Source organism: Musca vetustissima, unplaced genomic scaffold (assembly GCF_032173495.1).
Source record: "Musca vetustissima isolate MV318-11 ecotype Yass unplaced genomic scaffold, APGP_CSIRO_Mvet_v1 utg2253, whole genome shotgun sequence".
Classification (NCBI taxonomy): Eukaryota; Metazoa; Arthropoda; class Insecta; order Diptera; family Muscidae; genus Musca; species Musca vetustissima.
The window spans coordinates 405,165-426,498 of NW_026888442.1; the positions used below are offsets into that span (position 1 = coordinate 405,165).

Below are 21,334 nucleotides of genomic sequence, written 5' to 3' on the forward strand. Positions count from 1 at the left end.
CAGCCACATATCGCACCATTTTGGAAAGGGCAAATTGTGGTCCATCATTTGATTCAAGGTTGGAGAGGGACTGTAATGGGTCCAAGTTCGACTTTAGAGTTTTTCAAAAAAATCGGGGATTAAAACCCAGTTTTTTGACTATACCTCCAAAACGGTTTGAGATAACCCTTATACCTCTACTGTGAAAGACTAGGCCTTGAGTTAACCTACAAGCTGGATTGTAGGTTATACTCTATAAAATGTGGATAGTCATTTATTTCAATATTATCACCATATACAGTTATTTTCAAGAATATATATTAGCGGATAAAAATTTCTCAATTTTTTTGAGAAGAAAAGACCGTAATCGAATTGATTAATGGGAAAATCTTGTCAAAAACATAATGGTTTTGGGGGGGTTTCCGACGTTTCTGACGTATGTATTATACGTCGGAAATGTATGTCATTTACGTCACTGTTTCTGACGGACCATCTCTGATCAAATCTGAGGCCGTCCTCAAGTGTAGAAAAGCTTTGGAAGTACTTACTTACAGCTATCGGTTGTGTTGGGTACCAGGACATTGCGACATCTTGGGTAATGAAAGAGCGGACGAACTAGCTAGACGCGATCTAGCAACTGATGACTCAACCAAACCACTCATATGTCATTTTTACCGGAACTTTGAGGCATTCTTCGACGAAAGAGCATATGAACGTTGACACAACGAACCTAGGTGCAACGTGTCAAGATCCATTTGGCCGACTCTGTCTACCAAAAGAACGCGCTCACTATTGAACCTGAGCAAGCTGAAATTACAGTGATGACAGGAATCATCACTGGTCACTGGAATGTCAGGGCTTTTACTAGTAAATGGGATCTTGATGCAATTGATTACTGTAGACTCTGTGTTGACGAGGAAGAGACGGAGACAATTGAGCAATTCGTGAATATTGGTCCATAACTGTGGCCTGTATCGTATATACAAATTATAATGGACAGACGAACGGACGGACGGACACACACACATGTCTAGATCGGTTCAGCTAGTCGAGATATGCCGATCGGTATATTTAAACGTGGGTCTAGGACCAATATTAGGGATTTTGTTTTTTATTTGTTGTAATATTTTTTTTTAGTTGAAAATAGATTAAGCTACAGAGCAAAACAAAAAAAAATTTAATGTATATATATATATATTTTTTTTTTTTTGAAAGTTGCTATTTTTTTTTTTAATTTTTTTTAGACATTGTTTCATTTCATATTTCATTCAGGAAAACATGATAAGGTTGGAATATTTAATGTTTCTCATTCTTTGGGGCTAAGAATATATTAAACTTTAATAATAAAAACGTTTTTTTAAACATTTATTTATTATTTTTTTTTTAATAATATTTTTGGCCTTATTCAGACTTCATACATTTCAGTTGTTTTCATAACAAAAATTTAATTATAAATAAAAAAAGGAAAAAATACAAATCGAAATAAGAAACTATTATTACTATTGTAATAGTAGTTTCTTGTTCCGATTTGGATACACAATATTCTGCCAAAAGTTGTAAAATATCATTATCAGCATCTTTCTTTTTTTGGTTGCCTTGTGGATTGCGTAAGTTTGAAATCAAGGGATCTGATGGACACAAATGCGCATGCATTAAGCCTTTCATTGTATTTAATCGGGATGTCTTTTATGGTGCTCACGGAAATTGCGGAAATCTTCGCCGGGCTTCTAACGCTTCTTCCGACATTTTTCCTAATTGAAGTGGTGATACTTTAATTATATCGGCTCCATGTATAAAGATTTTATGTATGGAACACGGCATATAAAACGAAGTTCTGATAAAAAGTTCTGCGGTCTGTAAAGCATATGCTTAAAAGATTCAATATCGATTTTGAGCCCGCAAGAAATGAGATTCTGCTCATTCCGTTCAGCGACATTAAATTTGGTAGAAGAATGAGCTTCTTCGAGGCGCGTAACAATATGATCTACCATATCTTTTAAAGGCACTTGAGCTGAATAGTTCGTAAATTGAACTCCATTTGGATAACATTTTAGTTTCGTTTTGTTGGAACATTCGTCAAACTTCTTATCGGGTGTTCCACGATTAGTCAGGGGATTAACTAATAAAAGTTATCCGTCTAACCTCTCCTTGTTGTTTTCTTCAAATTTGTGGCTGCTTCTATGGTCGAATTTCCATTTCTCAGCCAATTTTGCTACAAATTTTCAGTTTTTTTTTTTTGTTGTTGTTTATTAGAAGAACTTTATTAGCATCGCACATGCTGATATTAATGATATTATGAAATATATGAGTTTCAATGACAGGAAAATTTTTAGTAGGCACAGGTTCGTTGCGCCATAGTAAATAAACTTCTCGTCTGAGCATCGACATTTTTCCTAAAAAATGCAATATCATGTAAAGTTGCAGGTGGCTGCAGATCATTTGGACATTTTACAATCTCAAGACGACATAGTAATTTAAAAAAACACATTCTTGCTCGAATACACACGAATATCAGAAGTTCCGGTCTACGGAAGTCATACTTTGGATTTTTTCAAGCAGATGAGTGGTATAGTACACTTTAACTATATTTTTTCTACAACACTTAAGCACAGGTCACAAACAAAAATTTTTTTAGTTAATACATACCTCTAACAATAAATAAATCAACCTTTCATTCACTTAATTGAGACAAATGCAACTTTAGAGAAAATTTGGCAATGCAAAGAAAACACGTGTTGAAGCTTAGTAATGCATTGGCTGAAACATATGTTGTGTTTGACAGCTCACACCTGTTCAACTAGATTATATCAATCAGAATAGAATCGATATATTAGATCAGTGGGATGGTAGTAATCGATAGAGACACAATTTTGGCGCAATTAAACACTTTGAAAATTGAATTAAACGACGCTAGATCGTCCATTTCGCCCACAGTGCGTTACAAACTCTTGAGCTGCACAAATATATTATACCCTGACAACATAGTTGTGTAGGTTATAAATATGGGTTGAAAAACTTTTATCAAAATCTATTTTTAAGTAACATATTTGCAACTTTGTGTTTTTCACATATTTAAACTTATTTATTTTATTATTTTCCAAATATTTATTATAGTGTGGATCATAATGTTTATAATGAGGGCTTAGGTGTGCTATCAAAGACTTCTCTATGGAGTGACTTAAGGCTGTAGCTTATAGACGACCCAATTGTGTGTTTTACTTATTTCACCTATTACTAACTTTTGAGTTCAGTATTTTTTGTTTTCAATTACAAAATCGCTCAACCTCTTACATTTGAAGTATTCAAGAGCAATTGATTATTATTATTATTTTGTTTGCAAAAATATTAATTGTTTTTTTATTTGAAATTGTTTGGGATTTCCCCACAAAACACAAAACATAACATCAACTCCTGTGGATACATATTTTTGTTACATATATGGTGATCACTTTACCATATTTGAATGTTGATCTGGTGGTCTATTATGGTATGTAAACACACACCATATTACCGTCAGCAGCAGCACAACAATTTTTGACTGTGGGATGATGCTGTTATGCCATAAATAATTGGCAATGGATGAATGGATTTCCGAAGTGGTGTGGTGCCCTCTTAACAAAAAAAAGTGATCCATAAATAAATAACCAAAATAAATAAAAATATATTTTGGCATTAATACTGGAAGCAATTAACAGACCAACAAAAACTGCAAAGTAAAAGAAAAAAAATAAAGGGGGTCAATTTGACCATTGGTTGAAACAGTTGAAAAACAAACAAACATTTCCCAGAGTTTTTAATTGATGTGATTTTTTTGTTTGATTTAATTTATGTTTTTATTTTCTTAATTTATGGAAAATAAATAAACCAAGAAAAAATATATTATTTTTTTGTGATCGATTTAATTGTAATTAAATTTATTTGTTTTTTGTTTGTATGAGGTGTTAATAGATTTGAAAAAAAAAATCTAAAGAAATATTCTTTTTATTATTGAAAACTAATTTGAAATGTTAATTATTATTCAATTTGTGTTTGTTTCGAATTTGTAATTTCTAAGCATAACAAAATAGCTGCAAAACAAAAATCAATAGGCCTAGATAATAAAATTTAAAATAAAAACAATTTTCAAAAAACACATTCCACTCAAAATCTAATCGTCACGCACTTGCCATAGAAAGCCTAATAGATGGCCAGAATAAAAAAAACATTTTTTCTTCTGCTTCTTCTTCTACTTCACACAGCTTGACATCCAACTGTGAGATATTAAAATCAAATTAAATTCCAAAACATAACAAATGAAGAGCAAGAAATCAATTAAATCCACATATAAGCGCCTCACGCCGCCTCTCCACTCACGTCAAGGCAAAACATACCACGACCACTTGACGCCTTGAATAGTGAAAGTAATATTGAAACAAAAATTTATAAAATTCCAAAATTATAAATTAGATGACCTGTGTCGGATTTCGGAATTAAGAATTTTTTGAAATGTAAACAATGTAACAAGTGGTATGTAAATAGTTGGAGGGGTAGGAGGAGAGGGAGTTGTGAAATGCTGGTCAAAGAAATATGAAATACAAATTCAAATTTACAAGGAGCTAAATGGGCTGAAGGCAGTCTCTAGAGAAAGGCTGAAGACAGTAAAAAAAAGAAATATGAAATACAAATTCAAATTTGCAAGGAGCTAAAAGGGCTGGACGACTATAGTCTTCTGTACCTTGACAGAACAAATAAGACGAAGACATTCTCTACCTAAAAGGCCTTCAAAAGGTATTCTCCCTACACATCAACTTAAACAGGTTCTCCATAAAAGGCCTTCTGGCTGCAGAAGACCTCCAAGAGGTCATCTGAATATAAAAGAGTTTTCTGAGTTTTTTTTTGCCTACAGACACTTTGGAGGTCCTCAGTCTATCGAATATCATCAGGAGATCCCCCGTTTATAAAATGCCTTCCGAAAGCCTTTAAAAAGTTTTCAGTCTATAGAGGATTTTCATAAAATTTTTAGAATGGCCTCCGGTCTTATTGGTAGACGGTTATCCGACCTCTAGATGATCCTATGTATAAAGACAGAAAAAGATCGAGGACTTGGAAGGCGTTCCAGAGGTATTCTTCCAATAAACAACCTTTAGCAGGTCCTACATAAAATGTATTCTGTCTATAGAAGACTTTCAGGAGCTTCTCAGGAGGTTTTCAGGAGGTCATTTGTCTGTAGAATATTTCCGGAAGACTTATAGAAGATCTTCTGGCTTTGAAGATCCAGCAGAAAGCCCTCTGACTACAGAGGAGCTGTAAGTGGTCTTCTGAGCATGAAGAGAAAAAATATCGAAGTCTTTTATATAACCTACTGCAGAAGTTTTTTATATAACTTACTTCACCCTACAGACTACTTTCAGTGGGTCCTATATATAATGTATGCTGTCTATATAAGATCTAGGAGGTCCTAAGTCTATAGAAGACCCTCAAAAGGTATTGACCTTCAGGTGGAGCTCGATCTATGTAAGACTTTTAGGAGGTCTTCAGTCTATTAAAGCATTTCGAATGACGTGAAGAAGATCTGAGAGTAGAAGTCATGTATAAGGTTTGCTGGCTTCAGAATTTCAGCAGAAGGTCTTCTGTGTATAGGCAGACAAATATTGAAGACGTTTATAAGAAATTCGAAGACCTTCATGAGGTATTATTCCTATTAACTATCTTCAGCTGCTCCTCCATAAAAAATATGATGTCCATAGAAGATCTAGAATATCCTAAGTCTACAAAAGATATTTAAGTGGTAGATAGAATACCTTCAGATGGTCGTCGATCTATGTAAGCTTTCAATATGTCTTCAGTTTATAGAAGCATGTCGAAAGACCTGTAGAAGATATGACTATAGAAGTAAGATGGCTTCAGAAGTCCAGCAGAAAGTCTTCTGGCTATAGATGGTCTTCGGTGTATAGACAGAAAATATATCGAAGACGTTTATAAGACCTTCTGTATTTAGTAGACCTTCAGGAGGTATACTCCCTAAGATAACTTTCAGCAGGCTATCAACAAAAGGTCTTCTGCAACTTGAAAACCTAGAAGGTCCTCAGTCTAAAAAACCCTTCAGGAGGTCCTCGATCTACAGAAGACTTTCAGACGGCACTATGTATATAAATGATTTTCGGATAACATGTAGAAGGTCTTTTGGCCTTAAAGGTTTCGTGGAAGGTCCTCTGACTATAAATGGTCTGTAGATATTTTTTTGTGTACAGACAGGAAAAATATCGAAGACCTTTTGTATATAAAAGAACTTCAAGAGGAACTCTTTCTATACCAGAACCTCCACAAAAGCACTTCTGGAGATCATCTGTCTATAGACGATTTTCCGAAGACTGGCAGGCTTCAAATGTCCTCTGAATATATACTACATTCAATAGATGCCCAACGACGTTTTTAGCACTATATGTCTTTAAAAGACCTTTGTCTATAAAAGCTCTAAATCTTTTCTATATATTTATTGCTGTATATAAATCAAACATCTTTTGGACATTTTTTCTGCTGTATATAAGATCATTAGATGGTCTTCTATCTATAGAACATCTGGAAGGGGTCCTTTAGAAAATCGTATAGTTAGAGAAGGCAGTTAGAAGATCTTCCATCTAGAAGAGTAAAGCCGAACGATTTTTTTTATACTGAAGGGGACCTTTCATAGACGAGCTGAAGGGATTCTCTATAGAAGAAGACTCCATAGATTTGAAGAAAGTCTTAATGGGCGAGCGGAGTCTTTTTAGTTTATCTGAAGACAGTCTTAAGACGTCATATACGGATTAAATTCAGTATTTTACAGAGAAGCTGAAGAGAGTATCTATAATCGAACTTGATTAAAAAGAAGAATCAAAATTCCAAACATTTTTTCTGTTACCTGTTGGCGTTCACCACCCTCCGCCATTTGCTCTCAAATTTTTCTTGAATTCTTTCCAAAAAAAATAAACAGCCAGCCTAACCTATCTATTCACGTGCGCCGGACTGACTGCCTGTTTGCATTCGTGTTGTTTTCCTTTTCCGAGCTTCTATCAATATTTGCTTTCAGTGACAGTTTACACGTTTTGTTGTTTTGACAGCAGGCTGACTTAGCCTCCTTTTCTTGATGTGAGTGGAATTTTTGTTGCTATTTTTTTTTCTACTTCTTCTCTTTTTTATTTTGACATAGTTCGGCGTTTTTGTTTTCATTTTTTTTTGTGCAGCTTAGGCTGGAATACTTTTCTTTCAGCAGCGATATTTGTTGTTGATGTTGGTTTTTTGCTTATTCAGCTCAGGTGAAGAGTGCGCCACAAAACAATTTGTTTTTTATTGAACGAAAAAATGAAAAAAAACTGAAAACGTATTTGGGTTACAATTTCATTTTTTTGTGTAAAAAAAACGTATTGAAAATCTTTAGCTGGCTTTGGCTGTTTTTTTTTCATTTTGTAAGCAAAAAATAAATAAGAACATGACTTTTGTTTTTGTTTCTCTGTTCAATTAATATGTGCAGTGGGACTTTTTCAAATCCCCCCACCCCTCTAATTTATGTTCTGTGCACAGTACTTAGCTGAGTCGAATGCCAGCCTGACTGGCTGCCTACCTTGGCAGACAAGTGTCGCACCCACACTCCTCCCCTCCTCCTCCACCAATGCGAGAGCTTGATTTGTGTCTTTGGTTGTTTTTTTTCTGTTTTTGGCCTCGTCTTGTGGGGATTTTACTTGGCGTTAAGGTTATGAACAAAATGTGTTTAGAATTTTTAAAAAACTGTCTATTTGTCTGTCTGTTTGTCATTCTGGCAAATAGTGTCAAGTGTTTTCTGACTTGTTTATTTTGTTTATAATTCCTCCTATGTGACCTATGGGGTAAAACTTTTCATGGCAAAGGTTTATGTTTTCAATTTGAATATTTAAGAAAGAGAAATTAAATTGATATGCATTTGGAATAATTTATTTTAAAGAATTTTCTTTCGGTATTATATTTGTTAATAATTATTTGTATGAACACGAATGAAATCATTTTTTTATTTTCTTAATACAAATATTATAAATATATACAAAATTATTGTTTTAATGGATTTAAAAATGAGGTTTACCCTAGACATAAACTTATATACCCTCCAATCATTTACAAAAATAATACATATTTTGGTTTTCTATATAGACTCTAACATATCAGCTCATCGTTAAGGAGTTGCTTTACACACCGTGAAATCGTGATCTTTTACAGACAAAAAACATACTGCGCCTAGATGTATTGTAAAATGTATTTTATATGGAGAGGATATCTTAAAACCCTTCTATAGTCATAATACTTCTTGAAAGTTCGAACAGAGATATTTTATAAAGAGAATTCCTGGTTGTTGGTAGCCTGATTATCCCCGAAAAGGTACTCTATAAATGCCTTCAATATTTTTTTCTGTCTATAATCAGAAGGCTATCTATAGTCCGAAAACATTCTGCTGAATTTCTGAAGCCAGGAAACCTACAAGTCTTCTAAAGCCAGATCGTCCATACGACTTTCGAAATGGTTTCTGTAAACTGAAGACCTTCTGAAAGCCTTACATAGATCGACAATCATCTAAAGATATTCTCTCTACCCCTTGAAGATTTTCTATAGACTTAGGACCTTCTAGATCTTCTATAGACATCATACTTTTTATGGAAGTCCAACTGAAGATTATTAAATTATTCTGAAGACAGATTTTCTTATAAACATCTTCGATATTTGTCTGTATATATACAGAAGACTATCTCCAGGTCGTCTACAGTTAGAAGACCTTCTGCTAGAATTCGAAAGTCAGAGAACCTTATACATGTGCTCAATACTTAAATCTTTTTTCACGTCTTTCGAAATGCTTCAATAGACTGAAGATCTCCTTACAGTCTTACATAGATCGAGCACCAAATGAAGTTTTTTTATTGATCGAATGCCTCTTCAAGGTCTTCTAAACACTTAGGACCTTCTAGATCATATATAGATAGCATACATTTTATGTAGGACCCACTAAAAGTAGTATGTAGAGAGAATCCCTCCTGAAGCTCTTCTTAATACAGAAGATCTTATAAACGTCTTCGATATATTTTTTCTCTCTATGCACAAAGGCCATCTACAGAACGTCTAAAGTCAGAGGATCTTCTACTGAGCCTCCAACAAGTCTTACGAAAATCTTTCAAAAACGGACCTCCTAAAGGACTACTTTAGGCTAAGGGTTTTTTAGGTATTCTATAACCAAAAGAATTTCCTAAGAGCCTTTTATAATCAGAAATCTTCGGGGATGTTTTCTTGAGACAGAAGACCTTTTATGGAGGATTAGTTGAATGTTGTCTATGGAGAGAATGAATCCTAAAGGTCTTCTAAAGACAGAATTTGTAATAATTATCTTCGATGTTTTCTGTTTATAGCCAAAATAACATCTACAGGTGGTGTTAAGATAGAGGACCTTCTTTTGGACTTCTAAGGCTAGAATAACTTCTACAAATCATCCGAAAATCTTATATAGACATAAGACCTACAACAGTCCTTCGACAGGTAGAAGACTTTCTTAATGTTTTTCTAATAGATTGAGGATTTCCTAAAGGTCTCACATAGAAATAGGATTCCTACTACATTTATAGACAGGAGACCTTTTATAGAGGGCCAGCTGAAGATTGTGTATTGGGAGAAAACGCCCTAAAAGTAGTTAAAGATAGAATGTCTTATAGAAGTGTTCGATATTTTATTCTGTCATACCCAGAAGAGCATCTATAGATCGTCCACTGGATCTCTTAAGCCATATGACTTTTTACAAGTCTTCGGAAAATCATCCATACGTATATTAACGGGAGACTATCAACCTACATGTCTATTGTCAGAATACGTTCTACTAGAAATCTTAAGCCAAAAAAACTTTTACAAGTCTTCGGCAAATATTTTATATACGGAAGACATGCTGAAGGTCTTCTATAGACAGGGGGCCTTTTGAAGGCCTTCTTCCGCCTTCAGAAGGTAGAAGATTTTATTTAGCTGAAGGGAGTCTCTATCTTAGCTCGTATATATAGAATATTTTGAGCTCGTCTATAGGAAGTCTCATCTGATTGTCGGTAGAAACTCCCAACAGTATTCAGATGATAAATAGTTCAGTTCGTTTAGGAAAATCTCTCTTCAGCTTGTATTTAAAATCTCCGATAGGCTCTTTTATGAAAACCTTCCTTGAACATATCTTTGTTTATCAGATCTTCTATAAAAGGCCACGCTTAAAGTTAGTCTACAATATTCGTATCGACTAAGAGAGGCCTCAAGCTTTATTATAGGATCTCTAGAGATCCTTAAGCATTTTAATGAACACAAGTCCACTGAAAGGTCTTCTACAGACAGAAGGGCTTTTATGAACAGTGGGATTCAAATCATATAGTCGAAGAACATATATTAATATTCTAAAAAACAGAAGCAAAATTCCACACATGGCTACAATATCATCTATACACAGATGTAATTTTTATTTGTTTTCTAAATAAAGAAGGTCTTCTAAGGTTCTTCTATGGTCACAAGATTTTCTACAGATCTTCTACAACCATAAAAGCTACTCCAAGTATTATATAGGCTTAAGAATATAGTAAATATTTTGGAAGTTAGGTATATAGTTTAAAAAATTGTATATAAATTCTTCCTCCTACTCTTCTATAGAGTCTCTGGGAACTAAATCCACCTTGTCTATGAATGACCCCCTAAGCTTTAGCCTACATTCCCAGCCACCCTTCTTTCATAATTTTCTTTTCATAATCTAAAACAAATATATTTTGTTTACAATTAAAGAAAATCCGCTTCTAATATTTTCCCATATTCCCCATCTTGATAAACTCCAAAATTTTTTTTTTTTTTTGATTAGGAAATTTATTTCAGATTTTTCACAGCACCACAGCAGTTCCCAGAATTGTTTTGTCTATTTTACCGTTGCCATTCCTGGGGTATTTTGAAATTCCATAAGAAATTTTTGGACAATGGGGTCTTTGGCCTAAAAGCTAGAAAACCAACAACAATGCATAGCAAATCTATTGCAACGGCAGCAGCAGCTGATTTTCAATGCTTTTTTGGTGGTGGGGAGGGGAAGAAAACTTTCTAATTGGATAAAACATTATTAATGGCATTGGACTCAACAACAACAACATCAAAAACAATAGCAACAAAATAAATCATTTATTCAATTCAAATATCAACGATATAATTCAATAAAAAATATATTTATTTATTTACTATTTTTTATTATATTGGGTTAAAAAGAAAAAACTTTTGACCATAAAAGCCGAATGTGTTAACAGCTTTTGTTTTATAAATTGATTGGCCCTTTGTCTGGTGAGGTTGGGAATGGGGGAACAATAAAACTTCTGATTATGCCAATCATATATTGCTTACTACTATTATTGTTGGTGTTGTTTTTTTTTGCAGATAACTGAGCTTGAAGAAATTTTTATTTTTAGTTTTTTTTCGACTTCTTGATAGATATTAATGGGAGAAAAAAATTCCCCCTGCATAAAATTGTCACTGATATGTGAATCTAGATTTTGTAAAATTTTGAATTTTTTTTCTTCTTTTTATCTGTCTTCGTTCTCATTATAAAGTAATTAAAAAAATTCCCAGCAGATTTTCCGTTATTTCTTTACACCTGTTTTTGATTTTTAATTCAAAATTTGGAGATTACAAATTCAAGCATGGAATAATTATGACAAACAAAGGTATATCATGAGATTTTTTTCTTTTTTGATATTTCTTGATCAACCACATAGAGTGCTATAAATATTTTTTTTTTGTAATTTCTATATCTTGAAAACAATGCATTTCAATTTTCCCATACAAATTTTAGAAGAAGAAAAACAAAACAATTTTTTTTTTGTCAGAATATCATTCCATAGACCCTTCACAAAAGATGAGAGGAGCCCTTAATGTTATCATTAATTACTTAAGATGTTACAACAACATTAGGCATGCTATTTTGTTGTTGTTTTTGCAGCAATAGAAAAACCAAAAACAATATACACTGAGAAAAATAAAGCAAAATGCCTACACACTCCATAAAAAAGCTGAATGAAACCCCTTTATAGATATGAAGGACGTATTTATAGATGAGCTGACTAGAGTCCTTATAGGCGAGCTGAGTCTCTATACAAGAGATAAAGCAGGAATCTCTATAGGAGAGCTTATTGGAGGCCATATAACCAACGAGAAATGTGTATTTGTAGACATAATTTTATTCGACGAACTGAATGGGCGTATCTGTAGCCTGTAAACGGCTGAATGGAGTTTTTATGGTGAAACTGTTTGTAGTTCCTTTAGATGCTATGTAATGTCTCTTAATAAGCGAGCTGAAATGAGTCTCCATGGACAAGACAACGAGAGTTTCTCAATACGAGCTGAAAGAAGTCTCTATATACGACCTGAAGAAAGTCTCAATAGATAATCTGAGGGGACTTCTTATAAACCAGCCGGAGGGAGTCTAGAAGAGCAAAGAATCTGCTACTGGTCTTCTACAAAGATAACACCTTCTGAAGGTCTTCCGTATGCAAATGGCCTCATAAAGGACTTCCGGATTGTTTTTATATATATAATATAAGACCTCTTGAATGACTTCCACAGTCAGAAGAATTCCTGAAAGTCTTATTCAGACAGAATAGGCCTTCCGAAGGTCTTCAATAGACAGCTGGCATCCTGTAGTTCTTCTATTATTCGAGGATTGCCGACAAACAAAAGACCTCCTGTATCTATTGACATCCTATTGACACCCTCTGAAGGCATTCTATAGGCTAAAGCCTCTGAACGGTCTTTTATAAACAGATGACCACCTGAAGCTATTTATTAATCCTGATAACATTTTATAGTTCAAGAGACACCTGAACGTTTTCTAAATTCGCACTAGACCAAAGAGGTCTTCTAAAGATTTTATATAGTCAGAAGTCCTTTTACAGATCCTCTGTAGCCCTAAGACCTTCGGCAGCCTATCTAAAGCAGCATAAGTCTTCAATATTTCGAAGTTCTTCTACACGACTTCTGCAACCAAAATCCATCTATAGATCCTCTAAAGGCAGTATATCTTATATAGAACGGCCACGTTCTGACGTTCTGCTGATTTTCTAGCAGTCGAAAACATGCTGCAGGTCTATGGGTATTCGATAATCTGATCTTATGGCCATAATACCTTATACAGGACTTCTGTTGGCGGAAATACTTCCACAGGTCTTCTATATGCTGAATACCTCTTCTTAGCTAACAATCCTCTATAGATCCTCTAAAGGCAATATATCTTCTATAGACCTAGTGGTTAACAACCCTTCTGCTGAACTTCCAGCGGTAGAAAAATGCTGCAGGGCTTTTATATACATAATAATAGTCTTTTAGCTTGAAGAAATTCTTCTATGGGTATTCTATTGTCTGAAGATCTCAAAACACGACTTCTGAAGTTCTTCTATATACCCAATATTTGTAAAGCCAGAAGATGCACCTCTTTTATTAACATAAAGAAATTCGTCTATAGTCGGAAAATCTTGTTTAGGTTTCTATAACTAAAAGGTCGGGTAATAAATGCCATAAATTTTTAAATGGTCTTCTATAGAAAGAAGATCCTCCAAATGCCATCTCTCAGCAAATTACATTCGGAGAGCTTCTATTGGCGAATTACCTTCGAAGAACTGCTATGGACAGAATTCCTTTCTGCTGTTCATCTATAGTCGGAAAACTCTCTGAAAGTCCTATAAGTTATTCGCAAAATTTTCAATGGACAGGAAAACCTCTTACGAATTTGTATAGCCTAAAACCGGAGTTAGCGGACCACTTCCACAGGCTAATTATAGAAAATAGTGTCATAAATATTACAGAAGTTTCTATATCATTATGTCCACATACAAATTTCCTCTGGAGCTAGATGAACTTCTATCGGTCATCTAGAGTTAGAGGAGATATGTCTTTTAGAGTTAGAAGAGCTTCAAGAGATTTTCTATTACAATTTGTATAGGTCTTCGAACTCTTTCAAAAAATGCCTTCTATAGGTCTTCAGGAGCTATAAAAACTTCCTGGAGTTGTAAGGCCTTTCAGAGGCCTTTTGGCAATAGAGGATCTTTCAGAAGTCTTCAATAAATAGAATTTCTTCTATATAAGATCGTTTCATTTTTTAATTTTAGAATCTTTTGCTGGAATGCTATAGCCATAAACACCATTATATGAATTTTATATATTTAAAGCTAGCAGAGCTTCAATAGTTTTCCTATATTAATTGCTGTTTGAATTTTAAACCTAAAATAGAGTAATTTTCGAAAGTACTTCGGATCTATAACAACTTCGCAATAGTCTTCTCGGGAAAAATATTTTCGATAAAGAGCACCTTAAATAGGTCTTCTAGTCTTCCTATAGGTCTATATTTCCCGAACTAGTATATTGTATAGGTATAGGTACCCTAGAGCTTAAATTTTCAGGTGGTCTTTTGGATGCAGGAGGCCCTTATCAGTCATCTAGAGTTAGAAGAGCTTCAAGAGATTTTTATAACAATTTCTATAGGTCTTTTAACTCTGGAAAATAATGCCTTCTACAGGTCTTCTGGAGCTATAAAAACTCTATGACATTGAAGACCCATTAGGGATCATCTGTAGGTGTAAAACCTTTTAGAACTTAAAGGTTGTCAGTATACCATTTAGGCAAGAATGGTAATCTTTAGGGGATTAAAATCTATCATCCCGAGCTTGAACTCCCTCTGGAGCAGATATTCTGACAACAGAATATCTTTCTTAGGTCCATAAAATTTCCGAGTGTAGCTAAGAAAAATGTATAAATAAATTTTCTCATTGATGAGATTACAATAAAAAACTACAACAACATATACAAACAACAACACAAAGCAACAACAATTATAATAATGGCATTAATGACAAAAAATAACTACTCAAGAATTTTTTAGTAGTACACAGGCGCAAAACCTTACCTACCTTCCTTCCCATCGATGAAGAGGCATTTCTTCTTGACAAACTTAATAGTCTCTGAGAGTACTTAATGCGCTTGTAGGTACCTTCGTATTGCTGATGTTGTTGGACAAAAACAACAATGTCTATATGTAGAAACACAAAAACGGAAAAAAATGAACTGGAAAAAGCCAACCGTGTTGCTGTCTCCAACCCAACATCCACCATCATTGTTGTCATCTTCTCGAGAGGCAGAAGCGGTATTCTCTACTGGTACATGTGGTATTTACACTATGCCAAAAAAAACAATAATAACAACAATACATTTTTTGTCTCTTCATCGAAAGATGCCTGCCTAGTAGATGCAGGCCAAGTACTTCAGTTTTTTGTTTTCTTTTTATGATGGGAATTTAGCCAGCATTTCCACAACTGCAGTGAAAAGCAACAACATCCATATTTTTTTGTCCATAGGTCCATTGTCTGCCTGCTACCGATGATCCACGAGCAGACAGCCTCAGTATCTCAGCTGCTGCTGTTGTTGGGTCTGTGTGTGTTTTTGCCGCGTCTAGCTTTTAATGGTTTCGCATTGGCATGACAAGCCTTTGGCTTTCAAAACAGGTGCCGAGAATCTTTGCCTAGATAAATGATAGCAAAACAAAAACAAAGAAAAGAAAACTTTAAAATAAACGAAGATACAAAACAACAAGTTTAATTTTTCTCATTCCAATCCATTTCGTTCGCTTGTTCCGACTCGAGGAAAGATAACGTTTTTCGTTTAAATTTGTTGTGGCCAAAGGGGGGATTTCTTCTTCGTTTATTTTGCATTTATTTTTTTTTATATTTCTACGTTACTACCACTGGCATTGTTGTTGACTACTGTCGGACTGACTGCCTGCCTTGGTAGCACCGCCATCACCTGTATCTTCCCGATCAACAAAAAAACTTCCGCTTTTTGTTCCGCAGCTATTTTTAGTTGTTGTGATTTTTATTATTTTCATTATTATTATTATTATTGTTGTGGTTGTTTTTTCTTCTGTTTTCATAACAAATTGCATTTACAGCTATAGAAACACTTTCTTTTTTCTCTGTCTCTAACTTTGGTTATGACTTTGTTTGGGATGGCTTTGTCGAAACTTCTTTTCCACGAATTTGAGCTTTTTTGGCCTTTGTAAGGCAAAGTTTAATTGATTTTCCTTTTTGTTGTTCTTCACATTTCTATTTTGTTGTTATTGCTGTTTTTGTCTTACATTGCAACAGTAATATATTTTCCATTTATTCATTACTTTCATTTTAATATGTGACCTGGGGTGGGGAAATTCGATTTCAAATCATTAATATTAATTTGGAGTAAAGAAACGAATGCGCAATGGAAACACTTTGATGTTTGAAAATCGACTCGGAAGTTTGTAAAGATATCATTTTGTGTAGATTGAAGAATCTCTAGAGGCCTTTTGTAGTTACAAGATCAGTCAGGAACATTTATCGGCCTTTGTCCATAAAAAGCCTTATGTCTATGGTAGACGTACAGAAAGATTTCTGGAGGTTATCAGCATATAGAAGACCTTCAGGTGATTTTCAGTCTCTAAGGGATCTTCAAAAGTTCTTCTATCTATAGAAGACCTTTTGGAGATATTCAGTCTAATTTTTCCTAGATAAACTGTAACTTTTGCAGCTTATAAAACAGCTTCTAAAGAAGTAGAACTTATACATCCGGATGAAAGTACTAAAAATCGATATTTAAATTCTTTTATATCAGAAATATATATATATATATATATATATATTCTATGCGTACTTATAGAGCCATTGCTTCAGTGTCCTAATGAGATCCTAGTCTTGAGTCAGGGACGTAGAGAATCCAAAAGAAATAGGTCTTCGTCAATAAAAGGCCTTGTATTAATTGAAGACCTCCAGGAGGACTTCTGTCTGTTAAAATGCTTTCAGCATATAGAAGACCTTCAAGAAGTTATCTGTCTATAGAACATCTTCAGAGGTTCTTCAGAAGATTTCCAGTCAAATTTTTTTCCTTTGACACTATGTAAAATTTTACCATAGGCTTATAAAAAATAGGTTCTCGCCCTAAAGTAGTAAATCTATATACCCGGATGACCTGTATATCGATTTGCAAATTGTAAAAATTGATTGCAAACTAAAATACCTATTTGAGATCTGTTATATATGAAATATATATTTTGTATGCTTTCCGATGGCCTCCTAGATCTTGACTTATAGAGCCATTGCTTCAGTTTCCCTATGAGATCCTAGGTATTGAGACAGAGACGGGCGTATCGACCTACTGAATCCAAAAGAAAATCTATAAAAAGGTCTTTGGCAATAAAAGGCCTTGTGTTTATTGAAGACTTCCAGGGGGACTTTTGTTTGTAAAAATGCTTTCAGTATATAGAAGACCTTCAAGAAGTCATTTGGCTATAGTGGAACTTCAGAAGATTTTCAGTCAAAATTTTCCTTTGACACTCTGTAAAATTTTACCATAGGCTTTTAATAAAATAGTTCCTCTTATATACCCGGATGACCTGTACATAGATTTTAAAGTCCTTATCGATCGATTGTTAATGGGATCTTAGGTCAGAGACGTATCGAGCAACTGAATCCAAAAGAAAATCTATAAATAGAAGACCTCTAGAAGATCAATAGGTCAGTAGAAGGTCTTATAGCTGCAGTAATACTTGTCGATTAAAAGATATATTGGAAATTATTCTATAAAATCTGTAGAAGCTCTTCAAGCTATGTTCAGTAGAAATCGGTTATAATGACAATAAGAAAATGACTATCATGCAGATGTTAAGTACTTCTGGAATATCGGTCAACAATTTTTTTTAGCTATATAGGATTTTTAGGATATTCTTTCGGCTAAATCAAGACCTATAGATGATCTGTAGAGATTGTGTATGGACATATAATAAATCTAAACGCTTCTGACTATATAAAACCGCAAGTGACCTCTATCGAGCAACTGAATCCAAAGAAAATCTATAAATAGAAGACCTCTAGAAGATCTAATATTTTCAATAGGTCAGTAGAAGGTTTTATAGCTGCAGTAGTACCTGTCGATTAAAAGATATATTGGAAATTATTCTATTCTATTATTCTAGAAGCTCTTCAAGCTATTTCAGTAGAAATCGTTTATAATGATAATAAGAAAATTACTATCATACAGATGTTAAGTACTTCTGGAATATCGGTCAACAATTTTTTTTAGCTATATAGGATTTCTAGGATATTCTTTCGGCTAAATCAAGACCTATAGATGATCTGTAGAGATTGTGTATGGACATTTATTAAATCTAAACGATTCTGACTATATAAAACCGCAGGTGACCTCTAGAAGTTATTATACAGGAGTTAAAAGAGGCTTTGCAAATATTTGACCCATATGGAGACCCTCTATTGGGATTTTATAAATATAAGGCTAAATAGCAGAAGATCTACTTCGAATATCCCATGCTGATCTTCTGCCTACAGATAATTTATAAGAAATTCTTTGACCTATATTACGATATTCCAAAGGTCTTCCGTAAAAAAGCTCGAAGGATCTCCCATAGTTAAAATAAGTCTTCTATAAACTATTCATTTTATTGTAGAGGTTACAACAATTTTTTTATGACCAAAGTTTCTTCTAAGAGAAGAGCCCCCTCTAAAGGTACCATTTAGTACAAATTTCCAAACCTTCCTACATATCTCAATCCGGCTGAAATTTGGAGTTAGGGTCCCACTCTAAATATCAGCATTCTACCTCTATCGGTTCATCCAAAATTTTAATTCTACCAAATTTAGTACTCAATTAGTACGAATTTCCAAAACTTTCTACAAAGACCAATTCTAAATCCCAACAGTCATCCTAACGTCAAATTTCAAGATTCCAGCTCAATCGGTTCACCTGAATCCACATTTGGTTTCCAAAACATCAATCGTCGGTTAACCCAAAATTTAAATTGTACCAAATTTAGTTCATATCAGTAAGAATATCCAAAACTTCCAAAATTCCAGCTCTATCAAACCTATATTGTACCAATTATAGTACGATTTGGTACTATTATCGTACACATAAGTAAAAAATTTCCAAAACTACGTACAAATTCCAATCCTACACTCCGGCGGTAATGTTAATTTCAAATGTTAAGGATTCCAGCTCCATTTGTACCTTCAATTAAAAATTGTACCAAATGAAGTACCATATAGTAATTTTCGTATACATAAGTACGCGCTTTCAAAACTACATCCTTATATAGACTCTACATCTCAATTTGATTCGCATTCCAAATTTCATGTTGTTAGCTCTATCCATTCACATGCTACGGGATTGTACCAAATTTAGTACATTTTAGTACTATTCGGATAGTTATAGTTCGATTGTATAAAACCCTAGTCTATTCTACACTCCATCAACGATCCTCAATCCAAATTTCAGAGCTCTACCTGTTCGCCAAATACAAATGGTACCACATTTAGTACTTTTCGTGCCGTTCTAGTATAAATTAAAAAAAAAACAAGCCTTATCTGACCCCTTTGGACCAAGAGTGACCTTCACCCCAAATTTCAAGGCTCTAGCTCCAGTCGTTTCATCTAAGCCTTGATGAATCGTTAAGTCAGTCAGTCAATCATTTTACTCTTCCTATCAAAAATGCTCTTTATTGGTACACTTTTCAGGATACATTCCAAATTTCGGTATTTTTCAAACAAATAGGCTGTAATTTTATATTTTGTATTCCAATCTCAAAAATTATACCCAAGTTTCGGGGTAGGCCCCACATAACCCTACATCCCATTTTTGAGTATTTTGGGTATCGAATTAACTTTAATTTTTTTATAGTTTAGGTTATCGTTTACCATGGCATAGCCCCCATATACAATTCCCGATCGATTTTATGAATGTCTACTTCATGGTTCGGTGCTCACGAACCTAACGACGTTTTTCTTCTTCATTTATTTAAATTTATTAACTAATTATAAATATCATCAGAAAAACTAAATATTTATATTTTGTTATTTTTTATTTCTATTTTTTTCTTTATTTTTTTCTAAACATTTTAAACTAATACAATTTTTTCCACTTTGTTTATTTTCTTTGCAGGTTTGTATTTTGACTTGCAACTTGTCTTAATCATCGACAGTCAACGTCGTCATTGGTTTTTTGGCAACTAGAACATAATTGAATATTAACGAGAAGGCAAAAGGCGATGCAATTTCCAATACACATTGCCTCACCCTTCACACCTCCTCTCCATGATGGACTGCCATTGCTTATACGGAATACTTATATTTTTGGCAATAAAATTGAACTTGTAAATGAAATGGAAATAGTTTTGGATTAGCTGTTCATTTAGAGACAACAAATTCTGCCACAATTTTGTTGCCTCCATAAAATTAAGGCAGCATTACAATTTGCAACAGTGTTTTTTGTTTGTGGTTTTTCTATGCCTCATTTAATTCGCAAAACCAACACACACAACAAATTGCCAGCTTCTTCTTCACATCTTTCTCCTTCCTCCATGCCTCCGATCTTCCATTCCGTTTTTTTTCGCAACGTCAAAACACGAGAGTGAAATAAAAATAAATTTGTCAACGCCACTGAAATTGCGTTGTAGTTCCATTTTTCTAAAAAAAACATATATATCTAAATAATATATATGTATATAATTATATATGTGTGTTAGTGTGTGTGTGAAAAAAAGTTTTTAAAACAAATATTGTGAATATAGTATATTCATTTTTTGTTTTTAATATTTTTCCTTTAGCATTGTTTTATTATCATAAAAAATATACGTCATCATCATCCGTAGCAACAATAAAAAATGTGCCCAGTTTTTTGTTGTTTTAATAATGAAATAAAAAATTGAATAAAGAATTGAAAAATGCATGAATTAAGAAGAAAATTATAACAGAAAATCGATTTAAATGTGTAAACAGTGTTACCATATCTTTTGTTTGTAACATAAGACAGTTAAATTTCCTCGCTTCTTGAAATTGAGATTGCCATTTTGGACAATGCTGGGCTGTCGCAATCGGCATCACCAGCATTAGATTAGCAGTTCCAGCATCTCCATCATCGTCGCCATCATCATGACCTCGTTGGCAATAAATATGGTGTTCTTAAAGGATTTGAGAACACGCATTAAAGGATATATACATGTAGGTATTTTAATTAAGATTAATTAATATAAAAACATAAATTATTATATAAATATATATTAATAATATGAAAACAAGTGAAAAAGCGTTAAGTTCGGCCGGGCCGAACATTGGATACCCTCCACCATAGATATACTGACATGTACTAGAAATGAAAATATGGATAACATACCAAAAAGTGGACCTATGCCGACATTTCTAAAAACGGATTATGTAAACCATAATACAAATTTCAGAAATTTTTAATGGATATTTTTACCCTCACCCTTATGGCTAATGAAGGTGTATACACTTTAACACGGTGAAAATGT

The 21,334-nt window shown here is 33.7% G+C and overlaps 1 protein-coding gene across 2 annotated transcripts in view; it reads left to right on the forward strand.

Moving 5' to 3' along the window:
- Positions 1–21,334, forward strand: part of LOC133336306 (serine/threonine-protein kinase N) — a 146,186-nt gene that overhangs the window by 39,658 nt on the left and 85,194 nt on the right. The window contains exon 1 of one of the 2 annotated variants that reach the window (XM_061544591.1): positions 20,922–21,023. The exons of the other annotated variant lie outside the window; for it this stretch is intronic. Coding sequence (XP_061400575.1) covers positions 20,955–21,023 — 69 coding nt within the window. The 5' untranslated portion in view covers positions 20,922–20,954. Of the gene's footprint in view, positions 1–20,921; positions 21,024–21,334 lie in introns of those variants that run through there. 2 annotated transcript variants of the gene reach the window in all.